Here is a 17,932-nt window from a genome sequence, read left to right as displayed (position 1 = left end):
GCACCAATAGAAACATAAAACAATACACTAGCTGGAAACTGTCTGACACTTTTAAATTAAAAATTAAAAAGAGCGCAAGTTTTTTTTCTGGAAAATACTAAGACTTTGAGATAGAGAGATGCTTGCTCTACAGTGATAGTATTTAAATCATTTAAAAAATGTCTTACTCCATGTTGTCATGTTCAAATAAAAGATGCTGTGTAGAATGAACTGATTGGTTGTATTTATGGACCCCAAAACAAACTCATAGCAACGTGACTATTCTTCCAAAACTTTTATTGAGAATTATTTTACCATTTGTGATATCATTTCATTACATGTACTGTGATAACAAAATAGCATGGTGGTACTTTCAATACCTTTATATGCCGCTGAGGAAGAATATGGTTATAAAAGAATAACTACTGTACCTTTCCCGTAAAATGTTAATAACATTCCGTAAAATATTGGCATCAATTGACTACGGTTTTCCTTCTAATATAAATACAAGACATCCATAAATATTATCCAAAAGAACTTTTGAGTCCAGCAGAAACAGAGGACGCATTCCAAACTGTAGCCTATTCCACACATACAGTGTACTACTTTTGCCCAGCGTCCTGTGAAGCACTACAGGAAACAGGGTTCTTATTGGTATGCAGCCATAGAGGTTGTTCTAACATCTGGAGCCTGTGGAGGAGGATACAGAAGGTCCTGGTGTTGATGACATTAAGGCCATTAGGAGAACGGTCATTGGCAACCGGACAGACGGAGGAACCCTGAACTTCAGAACAAAACTAAAACCCCAAACACTTAAATTTTCCCTTCAGAATGTGGGAGGGTGAAAAAGGTGGTAAATATACAGAGGTCCAGACCAGGGCGTAACCCTGGAAACAAGCAAGGCCATTCAAACCTTTCTAGGAACTCCAAAAGACAAACACACAGTAACAAACCTGGACACTGAGGGTTAAAAAGCTCTTTCAATATGATGTAAAGTAAAATCAAAATGATCCCCTTCCAGACTAAACTTTGCTTATACTCTTCAAGACATGCACACATTTAAAATACCTAAGGGAGAATAATAACAGTTTTATATATTTTTATCACCTCTTTATAATGCGCGTCATGACGCAAATGTACATTTCTGCAGTTAAAAATTGAAATAGCACGTGTGAATGAAAACGTCCAGACGCATAAACAAATCCGATTCATTCTGTACATCTGTTCCTGTTCACAGCCAAAAAGAAGAGCAGAGGGAGTAGCTGGGTAGTTATCATCCTCCCAAACTGTAGAGAGAAAACACAGGGGCATTCGGCCTGACTTGGTAAAAAAGGAAATCCTTGGTTGTTCCTGGATTACAGTCACATGGTCAATCCATGACCTGCCTTGCATGTGCACACGCGTGTGCGTGTGTGCGTGTGTGTGTGTGTGTGTGTGTGTGTCAGGGACCCGATGAGATCTAGAAGGGTGTATATTCAGCGGGGTACATGACAGGAAGCCAGTTCTCTGTGAAGGTGGCACAATGCATCCAGCCAAGAGAGCGCATCAGCTGTAACAACAGTAAGTGATGTCACAATGGATTTCGGGGGGTTTGCCACAATAATTTGTCTTTATGATGTCATATATGTTATATTATGATGATAAACAGAACAATACATTTTGGCAATTAATATGCAGCTACATGTTAATGGTTGAAGCCACAAATTGTCCCTTAGCCCAGATAAGAAATGAAAAAATAATTTCATTTCACACTTCAAGGAGTGACAGTGAGACTTTTTTTGTTACCTGGATGCAGTTTTTTAAGTTTTCTTTAGTGGGTTTATCTTCTACGATCTTGGAGGCGTACTTCAGGGCTCTGCCGTACATCTGACTCACCAAGGCGTGTTTGTATGAGAACGTTAACACCTAGAGAGGGGTGGAGCAATCCATACAAATTCAGCAAAACAATGAGATTGGCCATTCATTAGATAATGTACTTCTCCCATATTGTTGTCCATCACAACTTAAGGCCACAATCGGGGGGGTGGGGTGGGGGGGCTCCTTTGATTTTAAACGAGGAAGCGCCTCTCCACAACTTTTCCTCTCCTCACCTTTGAGTCTGTCAGCTCCACCCACTTCTGCAGCTCCCAGAAGGTGTCCGTCAGGGATTTGACCCCGCCCTGTTGGGCGTCATCAGAGCTGGTTACCTCCCCGTCTTTAGCCCCCCCATCCCCAGCCTCAGCCCCCTCCCCGGTCCCCAGAGCGCTGGCTCCGTCCGGAGACAAGGCAGGCAGCTGGAGGTCGGCCAGGGCACAGCCCTTCCTGCACAGGGCGTCCAGCAGAGAGGACTTCTGCTTGTCCATGTCGCTGCACGAACACAGAAAGCAAAGTTAAAGCACAAAAAAAAGACCTATATGGCCACACATGAAAATAGGTTAACTTCCCTTTTAAACTCTATATGAATAGCATAAAATAAAACATCTGCACACGATACACTCCATAAAAAAAGCACTAAACAGATGAGGTGACATTTCAGCCAATGGTGTGGTCGGTACCTTTTGATGGTGGCAGCGTCTGGTCGAGGGTCTGCCTTCATGGTGAGGTAGACCGCCAGGGCCGTCTGGTCGATCTGAGACAGAATTATGTCGGCTGCCACCACGATGTCACCGAGACGCTTTAAACGATCCTGGAGAGAAACACCAGGGTTAGAGATGACTCGTTACAAGCAGACAGCACATACACAGAGTGTGCGCGCACGTGTACCTTCTCAGAGTCAAGCTGGTGAAGCCTCTGTACATGTAAAGGCAGGTATGTGGGGAAGTTGTCCTTTAACTCGTCATAGAGACTGCTGGTGTCCAACCTGAGGAGAGAAAAAAAACGATTAGACAGCGTGTAAATATTAACACAGTTACTACAAATTGACACAGCCGAAAGCGTCGACCGCAAAATTAAAGCAAGCATATCCAACAAAGGCAGAAGACCAGGCAAACAGTGAACTGTGGTGACACTTCAGTTGTGTGGACGCCAGACGGTTGACGCTGTAAAAACAGACTGACTTGGTCATCCACTGGATCTTCAGGTCTCGGAGCGCCTCGGCAAACTCTTCCTTCACGTCTTTCTCTTTCTCTCCATCCTTCTCCTTCTCCTTGGCCCCATTCTTGGTTTTGTTAGGAGCAGGGATGAGGTGGTAAAAAACAGGTACAATGTCCTGGAGAGAAACATAACAACACACCAACTGGTTGAGCAACGGAAACTTCCCATGACCACATTATCCACAAATCTCTTGACGAGTCAGCCTCCCTTAAGCTCTTTTTCACAAACAGACAAAAAGGTTCAAACCCCTTTAAACTCAACCCCATTCCACTGGACCTTCAGTAGAACCAACCAATCAGGGACAGACCCAAGGACATTTTCAGAACGTGGCAGATGGAAATGCGATGAACAGAGCGGATATGACCGGCCCGCTACATGGTACAGCCCATTATGTTGTTCTGTGCTAGACAATTCTACCTGAGTGTTGTGTTGTCAGGTCAGCTGACCCCTCGGGGACTTGAACCCAGCACCACTTCAACACACTGCTATGGTAGGAGGACACTGTGAACCAGGAAGAGCCTTGCGGGGTCAAATATATCTTCATATATTTCTTTACACCCTTTTCCTTCCCATTTGCATCACACACAGTTGCCCCAGACGCCTCCCAACAGACTCAGGAGGACAGAGATCGAAGCGTTCCTCACAGGCATCGGGGCCACGCCTCCTGCCCCTCCAACCAGGAAGTCACGTCGGTCACGGTGTATGAGGTCACGCTCCCCTAAGGGAGACCGCGCTCCGACCCCCGGGGCGATGCCAGACAATTCTTGTTCACCACAGGGCTTCCCAGCCGCTCGGCAGCTGGTAGAACCGTCAAAGTCTGAACCTGGACAACGGCGCTCAGCTAGATGCTATAAAAGAGCACTTTAAAATGCTGCGCCACTTTGAGGGAGGGGCTTCCTGTACCTTTCAGCAAAAAATGTGGTGAGGATGTTGTCCTGTATTCACCACCAGTCCTTCTGCCTGTGCTGCCATTTGACCGCCAGAAAATATTACTTTATTTCCTCACAGTGATTCTGAACAGAACATTGAAAAAAAATTAACATGTTTGACAGTTATTCTAGACAGAACATCAGAAAGCCTGTTTGGCTGAGTTGTTCAGGCCCATCAGTACCTTTTTAAATTTTCCTTGTCGTTTTGCAGAGGCCTGTCCCTGGTGATCAGAACAACACGGGGTGAGACAGAGAACATAGGACACACCACAATACTGTCTGTCTGCCTTAAATCTATTCTGGCAAGCAGCGCCTATGCTCTTGAGCTGATTTGATTGCTTTAGAAAAATGAATGCCATTGGTGAGGATTTTCCCATAGCAAACAACTCCACCTAGTGGCAGCGATACTTCTCAATCACAATAATCAAGTTCAGTGGCTCAATGGCACCCACATCCTTTATTTTTCCCACACCAATTACTGTACTGCAGTGCTGCCATCTTAATCAATATTATCATAAGAATTATTCCCATGTTAACAGGAAGCAGGAAGTTCAGTAGACAGACTGACCCCAGTGTTCGAGAGGATAGAAACCATACCAGGGGACCGATCTACAAGTCACCTTGTATCGTTATAGAATTAACTGAATCCCTAAGCCTGAAAAGAGCAAGTCCATTGACACCAACTGCTCCTATAAGTCACACTGGGTTAAGCGTGTTTGCTAAATTACCCCCAAATATATATATTATTTAGATCAGTCTGTCAGAATGTACTCATGCCACATTGCAGTTTTTATTCTCTTGAACACAATCATTGTCTCACTTCAGATGGCTTTATTAACTATGCGGAAGTGTCTCCACTAGGACATGATTTTGGGTCCGATAAGTACCTGTTCTACCTAAAAAAGAAAACAAAATATGGAACGCATTTCCTTTGGTGCATATGGATTACGGTTTACACTTCCCAGTTGAGCGAATAGCGTGATGAGAACCACAGCGACATCTGATGTGCTTCAGAGAACACGTATCTCGACATTGACTGTCCGCTGACAGTCGGAGCGATCATATAGGGACACAAACTGAATATTAGGAATTGGGCAATAAGAAAATAATAATAATAATAATAAATATATTAATTTTATTTCTTAAAGCTCCACATCTGTGAGAAATGAGGAAATAGTGGTGGATGTGTTTCAAGAAAGGTGTATTTAAAAAAATTGTGCAACAAATCTAAGCTAGTGTGTCCATGAACAAACTTTACAATACTAATAATAACTAATCTGTGAAACAACTATCATTTTACATTAAATATGTTGGAACTAAGACTTTATTTACATCAACATTTAGAGAGGCAGTCAGCTAATTTTGATTTTGGGTAGGAATTGGTTCAGCAGACCGTGTCATATTTTTGACTCCACATGAGCAAACTACTCAGGTTCTGTAACATCTTTGAGACAGCAGTCATATCAATGCTACTTTACCAGATCATCTGATTTGAGACAATGACACAGAAACACCATTGACAGGCAGCAGAATCTACCAACCAGTGACCCCGGTGAGGTGGGCAGGAAACTATCAATCTCCTCCCACCCCACAATAAAAAGAGCAAGGTAGAAACATGCGAATAATGCTGCATCCAGAACCAAGTGGGAGGTGTGAAATGACCAGCTGTCAAGTCTAAACATCAGCCAGATAAATTCATCAAATCTGTTAGAAAACATATCCGGTACACTGGCAGGAAATGAATCCCAGAGATGCCAAGTCATTCTGCCCTTGAGCAAGACACAAAGTGTCCCCTGGGGTTCAATGAGGCTTCAAATTAAAGGGGTAGGGTTAAAACAGGGGGGGTCAAATTTCAATATGGAATTGGACCCCTAAAATGTCTTGATACTCTAATGACTGACTAATGGCACAGCATTAGATTTGAAAAAACACTTAGATAACTATGCATAAAATGTTCTTAACAGGTGACATTAGAAGTGGGTGCTCAAAACGGTTTCAGGGTCGTAATAATCAGTTGAAGGGCCAATCACGTGGATTTTGCCCAGTTGTAGGTTCTAAATTCCCACTTGGTTACGAACACACCGCGTAAAACAAAGTAACAAAATCAATTGTGAGACTAGCGAAGCTCCTCATTGGCTGAGTGTTAGGAACCTGTTGATTGACAGCAGAAAGAACCACTCACTGCTTTCTTCCCGTACTCTCCTTTGGGCACAACCAGGGAACCGGTCAAATAGCATCCCGGAGAGGTCCCTTTAGGAACCCTGAGAGTGGGAGAGGGGTCAGTGAGAGAAGAGCAGAGGAAGGACGAGGGAAAAGAGGAAGGACGACAACAACGGAGTCAGTACTCAGAGAACGACAGGTCAAACACAGCCATCCAACCCCCCCCTTCTATGGGAGCCCCCTCCCCTGGCGGAACTCACTTGTCGTCGGGTAGAGGGGTGACATAGAAGGGCTGACTGGCGCCGGGGGCCAGTGTGACAGAGTTGGCCTTCTTCTTGGCCAGGAGGGCAGCGCGGTGTGTCTCGTACACGTCCAGGGTCAGCGCCGTGGACAGACGGTGAGACACGATGAACGGCAGGTCCTTGAGACGCTCCAGCTCACTGGCCTGCTCATGGCGTACCTGAAGTCGCACCACGTAGTCGCCTTTCTCCAGCTTCACAGAGTACTGAAGGGGGGACAGAGTCGTCATCATCATCATCATCATCATCATCAATGAGGACAGAACGCTGTTGTCATCAAGGTCGGTTGGCACATGGTGTTCAGGTTGTGTTAGGGTTTGTTATGAGACTGTTGCTGTTGTGTGGTAGGCATGGTTACTTGTAAGAGTTGTGTGAATGGTTGTGATGTGATATGGTTTTGTTGTATCATTAAAATATAATTAGGCTGTGGTTGTAATTGGGTTCTGTTGTGGTGGTAATATGTTTTTCTAAGGCTGTGTTGTGATGGAGTTATGTTGTGGTTAAGAAATGTCTGTATTGTGGTTGTGATATGGCTGTGTTGTGATTGTACTGTGTTTTTATATAGTTGTGTTGTTTTGTGGATGTGATATGATTGTGTTGTGGTTATAACGTGGTTTTTACCTGGTGTGGGTAGGCATCTCCAGAGCCCAGTAGCCTCTTGTTCTGGTCAAATAGCATCCAGAGCTGAGAGTCAAACTCTGATTCATACAGGAGCTCACACAACAATGGACAGCTGGGAGTCACCTCACCTGACTTAGGCTGGGAAACAGAGGGAGGTTAGAGACACATTACAATATACACCACACACACACAGACACAGACACAGACAACTAACCTGGTGGAAGTTGTACGTGAGGACAATCTCATAGAGCTGTCTGTTGTTGGGTAACACATCTCTTTGACCCAAGGCTTTAGTCTTACAACTGAGGGGTCTGGAGGAGTGGAGAAGATGAGGGTTTGGATCGGTGGACTACAGATGCATATAGAAGCACAGTAGCTAGGGGACTGGTATGCTTACTATTCACGTGACTATATACTACACATATCAGAGTATAACAAGGAGTTAGGAATCTCTACTTCCTGTACAGTATAACTGTGTACCTGAGAGGCTGGACCCAGTTCTTTAGGGTGATGCTGGGAGAAACATCCTCGTATCTCAAAGGAGACGAAACCTCAAAACTAGTCACACCTTCTGATGCATGCTAGGAGAAGAACACCACAGGTCTGCATTTCTGTTATGTTTACATCAAGCTGCGATTTGTGTTGACGCTCTGTAAAAGCCTGCATTTCCCGTGAGTTTACTCACGATGTGTAGAGGTGAAGGGGAGGTGATGAGGCCATGGAAAGAGATGTTGTAGTTTACGTTGACATCCCCTAGGCTAGCCCACCATCTGGCTATACACAACTCCACAGTCCGGCCCGCCTGGAGACAAGACACACACACACACACACACACTTACTCGGACTGGTTGATAGATGTGATCAATTGATCTCGGAGTTGATTGACTGATTAAGTACCAGGACAGGAAAGGCCTCGGTCAGAGAGCCCTTCTCCAGGAGAGAGGAGAACTTGTAGAACTCATTGGCTCGGTACGCTCTCTGTTTCACCAGGTGGACCGCATGGAGGACAAACTTAGAAGAGACATCGCTACTCTGAGACGACAGAGTAATCTCTGCAGGGAGACATGGAGGGAGGGACATTTACATTTATTTGTCCCCTTTATCTCCACTCACCCAGACAATTATTTATTTATTATTGAAGTGAAAAAATCACTTCACTAGATTTTCCATGGGTTAAGCACGCACGCACGCGGACACACACACACACACACACACACACACCTGCCCAGGAAGCCCCCTGAGGTACTGTGATGAAGTGCCGTCTGATCTGGCCTGGTCTGAAGTGGACATCTGTAAATGACACCTCTGGACTGCGACCCTCTGGAACTCTGGAGTAGAGGGCAGAGAGGGGTCAGACACCACAGAGGGGCCAGACACCACAGAGGGGCCAGACACCACAGAGGGGACACAGAGGGGCCAGACACCACAGAGGGGACACAGAGGGGCCAGACACCACAGAGGGGACACAGAGGGGCCAGACACCACAGAGGGGCCAGACACCAGAGGGGACACAGAGGGGCCAGACACCACAGAGGGGTCAGACACCACAGAGGACACAGAGGGGCCAGACACCACAGAGGACACAGAGGGGCCAGACACCACAGAGGACACAGAGGGGCCAGACACCACAGAGGGGACAGACACCAGAGGGGACACAGAGGGGCCAGACACCACAGAGGGGACAGAGGGGCCAGACACCACAGAGGGGACACAGAGGGGCCAGACACCAGAGGGGACACAGAGGGGCCAGACACCAGAGGGGACACAGAGGGGCCAGACACCACAGAGGGGTCAGACACCACAGAGGACACAGACACCAGAGGGGACACAGAGGGGCCAGACACCACAGAGGACACAGAGGGGCCAGACACCACAGAGGGGACACAGAGGGGCCAGACACCACAGAGGGGACACAGAGGGGCCAGACACCACAGAGGGGACACAGAGGGGCCAGACACCACAGAGGGGACACAGAGGGGCCAGACACCACAGAGGGGACACAGAGGGGCCAGACACCACAGAGGGGACACAGAGGGGCCAGACACCACAGAGGGGACACAGAGGGGCCAGACACCAGAGGGGACACAGAGGGGCCAGACACCACAGAGGACACAGAGGGGTCTGTACTTACTTAGTAGGAATTATAACCGTTATGGGGATTCTGAATAGTTGGCCACAGGTTGGTGCAGCAGTGTCATAGCCACACACCTAAAACACAGACAGACAGAAGGAGAAAAATACCTGTACATATATCACTCGCCTCCTGTTCACCTCCTCCTCTCCACCCCCCACACCTTTCATCTCTTCTCCCCTCTATCATCCACTTCTTTCCATCCCTCTCGTCCCGTCCCCGTCCCCCCCACACCTTTGTATAGTGTACTCCCTCTCGTCCCCGCCCGCCCCTCACTTCGGTATAGTGTACTCCCTCTCGTCCCCGCCCCCTCCTCACCTCTGTATAGTGTACTCCCTCTCTGAGGCCCAAGGGGTCGACCCGAATGTTGACATGACGACACTGATTCATGAGTTCCAGGTGGGAGGGGCACTGCACCCAGGGGGCGGAGCATGTCAAGGCCAGGTGGAGTTGCAGTGAGATACGTTCAGTGTTCTCTGTGGATCCAGGAGCGACCAATCAGGAGACAGGACCATCATACCACCTGTGAGATCCCCAATCACGCCGTGTGTATGTGCTGTATGCGTGTGTGTGTGTGTGTGTGTGCACGCACCTGTGTTTTCAGGGAATATGGGTTCGATGCCAACTCCGTGGTCAGAAGGGGTCAGAACCTGGGTGGGTTCTCGGAGGTAGATGCCTCGCTGGGTTCCCACAGTCACAGAAAAGCCCAGGTTAGCAGTCGGAAGATGGGTATGCTGGGTAATGTAGTCCACGGCTCGGTCCACCTGGAAGAGGAAAGAAAACAGAGAGACATTTATACACTTTTCTTTATCATGATCCTCCTATAAGCGGTCGGATTTGTGGACAGCGATCTCCAGGGAGATCTTCTCAATCCATGTGGAAATGTTTTCCCAGCAGCCTCTTTGGTCAGACTTACCTGCATGATTCCGTATCCCTGGGCGAACAGCTCGATGTCGTCAACTCTCAGAGCAGTGTTCTCCAGAGCTCTTCTCACCGCGGCCACGGACGGACAGATCCCGTGCTGCTTTAGACCTGCCACACACCGACAGACACACACCCTCTGAGAACTGTAGAAATCAGCGAACACCCAACACACGGTCAGCCCCCCCCACACCTGTGCTCCCCCTCCCTCACCTGAGAGCACCAGCGCAATCCCGCCGCATGCATTGGGGGATGACATGGAGGTCCCATTCATGAGCTGGGTCCCTCGCAGGGTCCAGTTGGGGACGGAGGCAATGGCCCCACCTGGGGCACTGATGCTGACCCCAAGGGCCCCGTCTGTGGTGGGGCCCCTGGAGGACCACGTATACTGATTAGGGGGAAGCTTCTCCCTCAGGGAGTATTCTGCCACCATCATATCCGGGGTGACGTAAGCTCCCACTCCTGGATGGAGTGAGGGGAGACAGAAGGACAGGGGGGAGACAGAAGGACAGGGGGGAGACAGAAGGACGTCAAACTGTGTCTGCGTTATCACGGTCCATGTCTACACAGTGGAACCTGAAGTCTCCACAACAATACAGGTACCTGATACATTCTTCTGGGCAGGACCCCATTAGAGAACTAGGGATTTCTGGCTCAAGGTTTGGGCACAAAGGTTAGGTCGTTGAGGTGAAACATGGATTTCTGTGTCAGCGTAAAGGACTCAGGTCCTCAAGACAGAAATACAAACGTGTGTGTGTGTCTGTACCTATAACCCCACTAGTAGTCCCTCCAGGACAGCCCACAGTGGACAGACAGGGACCGTTGTTCCCGGCACTGGACACAAACAAGACATTGTGTTTCTGAACAGCCTCTGTGATCACCTCACATATCCTCCTGTGGATAGAGCAGAAAGAGAGTTAACAGACACACAGGCAGAGAGACAGGCAGACACACGCAGGCAGACACACGCAGGCAGACACACGCAGGCAGAGAGACAGGCAGACACACGCAGGCAGTGAGACAGGCAGACACACGCAGGCAGACACACGCAGGCAGAGAGACAGGCAGACACACGCAGGCAGAGAGACAGGCAGACACACGCACGCAAAGAGACAGGCAGACACACACAGAGAGACAGTTTCATCTTTCTCACCCGGAATTGGGCCAATGGGTGGCTTCACCGTAACTGTAGTTAACCAAGTCACACTTATAGTTGATCACCTCAATCATCTACAGAAGGACAGTTGGACAGAGAGACAAAGAGACAGAGAGAGGGAGAAAATAACAGAGAGAATAAGAAACAACATCATTTTTCTACTTTTAGTCATGATCAATCACTGGATTTCCTTTGGTAAAAAATATTTCCCACACCAAAAAAATACTATGAATGAATTGAAATTAGTTTTTATTAAAAGTTGTGCTGGCCTACCGCCCGGATCAGCCCGGTTCCGGTCTCCATGGTGCTGAGGCGCGTGTCACCAATCTTCAACGCCAGGATCTGGGCGCCAGGGGCAATGCCGTTACGCTCCGGCTCATCCGGGAAGTGACCCGCGGCGATGCTCGCCACGTGGGTTCCATGAGCCCCTGAAACAGACGTGATGGTGCCGTTTCAAAAACACGCGGTATTTCTTTATCCTCAACGTGCTCATCTTTCGACTCGTTGATTTCACATTTCAACTCAAGTCCTCCAGGAAAGGGTCAAACGGCTGACACAAAGTGACCCCTGACCTCCGCTGGTGACGATGCACAGGGTTTTCCCATCGTTGTAGATGTTGACCGAGTAGTTGAGCATCTCGGCATCACCCAGGGTGGCAAACTCCTGCTTCTCCCTGTAGGACGTCAGCACGGTGCAGCTACACAGATCTCCACCCTCTGACGTGTCCAAGACGGCCCTGTGGGGGGAGCCAGGCGGAGGATGACAGAGGAACCACACTGAATCACACTGACCCAGTCTGATCCCCGGTAGCCGGGCCTGTAGTGAATCACACTGACCCAGTCTGATCCCCGGCAGCCGGGCCTGTAGTGAATCACACTGACCCAGTCTGATCCCCGGTAGCCGGGCCTGTAGTGAATCACACTGACCCAGTCTGATCCCCGGCAGCCGGGCCTGTAGTGAATCACACTGACCCAGTCTGATCACCGGCAGCCGGGCCTGTAGTGAATCACACTGACCCAGTCTGATCACCGGCAGCCGGGCCTGTAGTGAATCACACTGACCCAGTCTGATCACCGGCAGCCGGGCCTGTAGTGAATCACACTGACCCAGTCTGATCACCGGCAGCCGGGCCTGTAGTGAATCACACTGACCCAGTCTGATCACCGGTAGCCGGGCCTGTAGTGAATCACACTGACCCAGTCTGATCACCGGTAGCCGGGCCTGTAGTGAATCACACTGACCCAGTCTGATCACCGGTAGCCGGGCCTGTAGTGAATCACACTGACCCAGTCTGATCACCGGTAGCCGGGCCTGTAGTGAATCACACTGACCCAGTCTGATCACCGGTAGCCGGGCCTGTAGTGAATCACACTGACCCAGTCTGATCACCGGCAGCCGGGCCTGTAGTGAATCACACAGACCCAGTCGGCACATGCTAGTTGAGGGACGGCTTCAAAACCTTCAGATACTGGGGGTCTCCACAAGATGTTTGAGAACCACCGATTTAAACAGCTGAAATGACTGCAGTAAAAGGGTAAGATGAACCATCTGTCCCCAGTCCCTGGTAGGTACCTCCATGTGACCCCGTCGTTCCAGAGCAGGCAGTCGTAGACCGGACCTGGGTCTGAATACTTCTTCTCCAGAGACGCCAGCAGCTCACATTGACACTGGAGCTCCTCTTTCTGCAGCTTCTCAGCCTGATCAAGACAATCATGTACCAAAATGAGAAACCCACCCTCACACACACATACAGATGTTGTCTGACCTGGAAGGGTAAGGGGTGGGAGGTCAAAGTGTGAAAAATCATGAACATTTAATAAAATAATTCTAATGTAATTCATTATATCAATGGGCGACTACGTTTCCATCCCAATTAAAGAGCTGCAGTAAAACGGTTTAGCTCTCGACATCATGTGGTCTTCTAGGCTCTGACCAACAGGAGAGCAACATCAAACTCTTCCTTACCTGGGAGGGCGATGGATGAGCAACATCAAACTCTTCCAGCCGGTGACTGGCCTCCGCAAGCGCTGCCCTGTGTGCGGGGTCCCACAACTTCTCCTTACGCTCCTTCTGTTGGATCACACAGCCAGGGGCGCATTTCATTAGGTCAACCGGCACCTCCTCTGAAATGTCTGGTACTACATACAGGCATATATACACCCACCACAGCTACAGTCCATACCTGTATCCTCTCTTTGAGAGGTTTAGGGAAGAACTCATATCCGTTTTTGATTCCAATGTGGTACTTTCCAGATGGATTCACCCAAGTAGGAGGAATCTGAAGAGAGACAGACAGATGTTTGGGAGAGAGCGGCTAAGAGGTTTGGTGGACATGATCGAGCTGAAATGAAACCCAGTCATACTTTCAGGGTTCTCCCAGAAAGCCCGGTGACCGTCCCATCCTTAGGCTCCACCACTGTCACCATGTTGACGTCACCGCTGCCCGTCGTATCAATGATGTCAATTATTTTGGGTTTACCCTCCGTCGTGGTCTGTGGGACAGACAGGGGGATGTGAGCAGGTCAAAGATGAAGAAATGCACACGGCCGCAACACTCTGACCCCAACACAAAGTTTAAGCCATTGCACTTGTGGACATACTAGTCAATCAATCAAATGTATTTATAAAGCCCTTTTTGCAATAGCAGTTGTCACAAAGTGCTTTTACAGAGACACCCGGCCTTAAACCCCAAGGAGCAAACAACAGTGGTGTTGGATTTCAGTGGCTAGGAAAAACTCCCTAAGAAGGCCGAATTTTAGGAAGAAACCTAGAGAGGACCCAGGCTCAGAGGGGTCACATGACTGCGGAATTAATACTACATACAAAAATGCCAGGGATGTAGTTTGCGGTCCCACAATGTGGCCAGACAGACATATTAAATGTCTCCTTCAGTCAAGGTTCAACTGTCCCTCACGAGACAGTCACTCATCAATTCACTACTGCTATAACTGAAACACACTGGGCAAATGTCAACAGTGTCTGAGGAAGCTAGGGGGAAGTATTAGCACTGGCTAGTGACTATTTGTTCCGTCAAAGCGAGTGTATTTTATTGAATAACTAGCAAGCCTGCTTGAAGTCCGACATTATTTTCTGATGACTGGCTATCTGATCTTATTTAGCCGAGTAGGTTAGCAATCATAGACACAGCTGACTCATACCAGCCAATTATGCTAAGCTAAATTTGGCGTGCCGGCTGACCCGGCGAATGTCAGGTTCAAAACAGTTAATTAGATATTTGTTCCCCAGAATCGTCATGGGTTAACCAAGTAGGGCTTGCTAGATTGGAGCGACAGACTAGCCCTGTAAAATTAGACATTAGTATTGCTATGCAACTCCATGAATGCGGCCTGTTGTTCTGCGCTAGCACCGGGCTAGATTTACCTGCATGCCCGGGGCCCCCGGGTCCACGCCGGTGTCAAGGATAGCGATAAGAACACCCCGTCCATCATGATCGGGAAACCTTGTGAGATACGACGCTGCCCCGGTCTCTTTTTTGGGGAGTAGTCCGTGAAAGGGGAACAGTTCCTCGGTACAATGAACATCCATGATCCGGTAGAGTTACAATGAGATCTATAGCAGAAAAATGAGGAAGACCGCTGCCATACAGCGAAGACAGGGTGCACGGGGAGTTTTTAAAGGAACAGGACACCGTTTATAAAACTCCAAAGCGGTCCAAAGGGACTGCTGTTTATTCTTTAGGGTTTCTGCAATGAAAGCTTCAAACGCTACTCCTGTGGTACCAAATTACCGATCTTCGTGTAACTTCACTCTTGGCATCGATGTATAAAGGTATTTAAACTACGAATATACCAGGTCAGTATGTCAGTGTGCATATAAATCAGACAAATCGTAAATCGCATAATAAAAAAAAACTTGGTACACATGTTCACACATACGCCTTACGCCCGGACATAAAGCATGTAAGCATATTTCGATCGACCGCACTGGGGCGTTATGAACAGGTCAAGCACACGCTACTCGCCACGTTTGACCTGGAGTCGTGAAAAATTTTAATTAGGTTAACCTCCATACAATGAACATCCACCATGGTGGATTTTCTGCAAATATTCTGTGAAAACACTTTAGATGCGACTCTTGTACAAATAGACCAATCTTCACGTAATTTGTTGTGGGTATAGAAAGGTCTTTAATACTTGCATAACACATACATGTATGTTAAAAACCATGGCTGCTATTGACCATAAATATAGGTGTTGACTGGCACTTATGTGCATATGAAATCCCACACCAAAAGAGGGTATCATAATATCAATGAATGTATATCTTCAAAACCCTAATAAGATGTAACATTTGAAAGTGCATTCTGTTTTGCTACAATGGCAGTATGATGATGAGTAGCCTGGTGTTGAGTGCTACCTTGTTTTAGCCAGACTTAGCAGATGGCGGTCAGGGCTAAAAGTAACATTTTGGCCCCATCAGAGCAGAGAATAATTTTCCCCATGCTCTTTTAAGTGCTGTTTGGCAAACTCCATGTGACATATCATGTGCCTTTTACTCCTTAATTGGCAGATTGTTGGAGTTCTACAGAGTCCTTCTGTCAGGTTCTTCTGTCTCTTCAGAGAACCTCTGAAACTCCATTGGCCAAATGGGTAGGGACAGGAAGTCCTAGTGTTTTCACTGAGCTCCTGGGAACTTTCAACGCTTCAGCAATTTCTTATAACCTTCCCCAGAGCTATGCCTCAATAGTTCTCACTTGGCTGTCAACAGAGAATTCCTTGGACTTGGTTTTTGCTCTGTCATGCAGTCTGAAGTGTGAGACGTCATGTAGACAGTGGTGTGCCTGTCCAATCAGTTGAATTTGCCCCAGGTGGACTCCAACCAAGTTCTAGAGACACAGGATGCATCTGAGCTCAATTTGTACTGTTTTGGCAAAGGGTTAAAATAATTATATCTGTTTCAGTTGTTAATTTTTGAGGAATTGGTACACATTTCTAAAAAGGTGATTTTGTTTTGTCATTATGGGATATCGTGTGTAGATTGATGGCAAATGTGAAGTCTGAATGGGTGGAGTAATTTCCCCAGGCATTGTATAGCAACACATTGAACTTTAAAAAAGCAGACAAAAACAATCTTCCAGAAGTTCTCTAAATGAGTTTAAGGGAACAATGATTTCAAGTCTGAGCTCATTTTGCAGCTGAAGGACAAAAAAAAAAAAAAAAGGTTTTACATGGTTTAGAAGTTAACCAGTGTTGTGTTGTAATGCACCAATTAATTAGTATGCTGTGCCACGCAATGTCTTTTCTTGTAATTTAAGTCCTTGACCTGGTCTTCATTGAAAATGAAAATGTGTTCTTTAATGATTTACCTGGTTAAATAACGTGACATAAAAAAGTAAGGTATGACTCAGGAACATTTAAATTTCTATTTCACTCGCTGACCAGCTTATGATGCATTGAAGGGGACAGTGTCAACATGGCAATTGAAACAATACAAGTCTTCTATTCTACACCCAATTTTTACACAGTTTTCCCCTGACATTTTCATAAACTTTCCAGTACCATTCTGTTCTATTTCAGACAGTACAAACCACAGACATAAATCCTTCAGAGTTTTATTGGGTTTACATACTTCTTACATAATTTAGGCAGGTTAATTAACATTAAGGGAGTAGCCTGGGACTGGGCACGTATGTAGAGAGTGACGTCTCTGACCAGCACTAGGTGGCGGTATGGGGCCACATTAGATTAAACAGCGAGCTTAACTAGTTGTGTGTCATAACAAGCTTTAGTTTTACCTCGAAATCACCTCCTTGCACAGTGAACCTGTTGACTCCCATGTTCAGAATATGGGGACAACAGTTTGCTGCAGACCTCAGACCTCCCCGCCTTGTTTCCAGCTCGTAAACCCATCAGATTACAGCCTCTGGGTTTTGGGCATGGTTGACAGCACACCTTTGACACACTGCTATGTGGTGGCTTGTACTGTTTCTGTTGAAGGTGGTTGTACAGTTAGAACTTGCTCTGTGTATTACCGGTGTATTGTCTGTAGTTTTATCAATGGGGTTTCCTCTGCTCTGTCTGTTTTCCTTCCTCTGCAGTGATTTAAAAACTGAAGTGAGAATGAAATGGTGAATCAGCGTACACAAGTGACCTAAACCAGAGAGGGGAAGGATATAACAGCTACCATGACTATCAGTTTCGTTCTGTCACCTACTGTCTCAGACACGCCTCCTTACACTTCCTGCTCCTGCCCCTCTCCTCATTCCTCTGTCCTCATTCCTCTCTCATTCCTCTGTCCTCATTCCTCTCTCATTCCTCTCTCATTCCTCTCTCATTCCTCTGTCCTCATTCCTCTCTCATTTCTCTGTCCTCATTCCTCTCTCCTCATTTTTCAAGAACAGGTATTTTCTCGGTGTGGGTGTTTCGAAGAGTAGAAAGGAGAGAATGTTCCTTCGGAAGTGTTGGTGGGAGAGGAACGAAAGGACATCGAAGGACTTCCCCACAGTCCACTGCTTCGCTGGCCATCTACAGTTGATGAGAGGTGGTAACAGAGGATCATATTGTATTAACATATAATGTCTAACTTCAGTCAGATGTGTTATTTACTGATGAATGTGGAAGTCTCCAGCTTTCATTTCCCAATTTGTTCATTGTTTTATTATAAATAGACCAACTTGCTTAAAAACACTCAGGGTCTCAGACAG

The 17,932-nt window shown here is 47.3% G+C and overlaps 1 protein-coding gene across 2 annotated transcripts; it reads right to left on the bottom strand.

The window, feature by feature from the left end:
- Positions 1 to 259: 259 nt before the first annotated feature.
- On the bottom strand, positions 260 to 14,916 carry tpp2 (tripeptidyl peptidase 2). 2 transcript variants are annotated; one of them, XM_029116711.2, is made up of 29 exons: positions 14,650 to 14,916; positions 13,632 to 13,760; positions 13,451 to 13,546; positions 13,234 to 13,338; positions 12,841 to 12,965; positions 11,841 to 12,004; positions 11,542 to 11,696; positions 11,266 to 11,342; positions 10,879 to 11,006; positions 10,326 to 10,574; positions 10,108 to 10,223; positions 9,784 to 9,955; positions 9,510 to 9,667; positions 9,192 to 9,268; positions 8,282 to 8,388; positions 7,958 to 8,112; positions 7,746 to 7,862; positions 7,541 to 7,641; positions 7,275 to 7,371; positions 7,061 to 7,198; positions 6,401 to 6,645; positions 6,163 to 6,241; positions 4,163 to 4,201; positions 3,015 to 3,166; positions 2,722 to 2,818; positions 2,514 to 2,644; positions 2,070 to 2,325; positions 1,765 to 1,884; positions 260 to 1,528 (listed from the first exon to the last, which is right to left on the bottom strand). In XM_029116711.2, the coding sequence occupies exons 1-29, from the start codon at positions 14,812 to 14,814 to the stop codon at positions 1,439 to 1,441; spliced, it is 3,840 nt and encodes a 1,279-aa protein (XP_028972544.2). In that variant the 5' UTR covers positions 14,815 to 14,916; the 3' UTR covers positions 260 to 1,438. The 2 variants fall into 2 exon arrangements, with proteins under 2 accessions (XP_028972544.2, XP_028972545.2); XM_029116712.2 differs by lacking the exon at positions 4,163 to 4,201.
- Positions 14,917 to 17,932: the final 3,016 nt, after the last annotated feature.

Source organism: Esox lucius, chromosome 22 (assembly GCF_011004845.1).
Source record: "Esox lucius isolate fEsoLuc1 chromosome 22, fEsoLuc1.pri, whole genome shotgun sequence".
Classification (NCBI taxonomy): Eukaryota; Metazoa; Chordata; class Actinopteri; order Esociformes; family Esocidae; genus Esox; species Esox lucius.
This window is presented reverse-complemented; position numbering and strand designations above follow the sequence as displayed.

What these genes read in the sequence shown, in the direction of transcription:
- tpp2 (XM_029116711.2), bottom strand. Translation starts at nt 14,814, where the DNA reads ATGGATGTTCATTGTACCGAGGAACTGTTCCCCTTTCACGGACTACTC. An exon ending in CTCATCCATCGCCCTCCCAG is followed by an intron (nt 12,966 to 13,233) that starts GTAAGGAAGAGT and finishes TGTCTTGATCAG; the next exon opens with GCTGAGAAGCTGCAGAAAGA. An exon ending in GACAAGGAAAATTTAAAAAG is followed by an intron (nt 3,167 to 4,162) that starts GTACTGATGGGC and finishes GTTTCTCTCCAG; the next exon opens with GACATTGTACCTGTTTTTTA.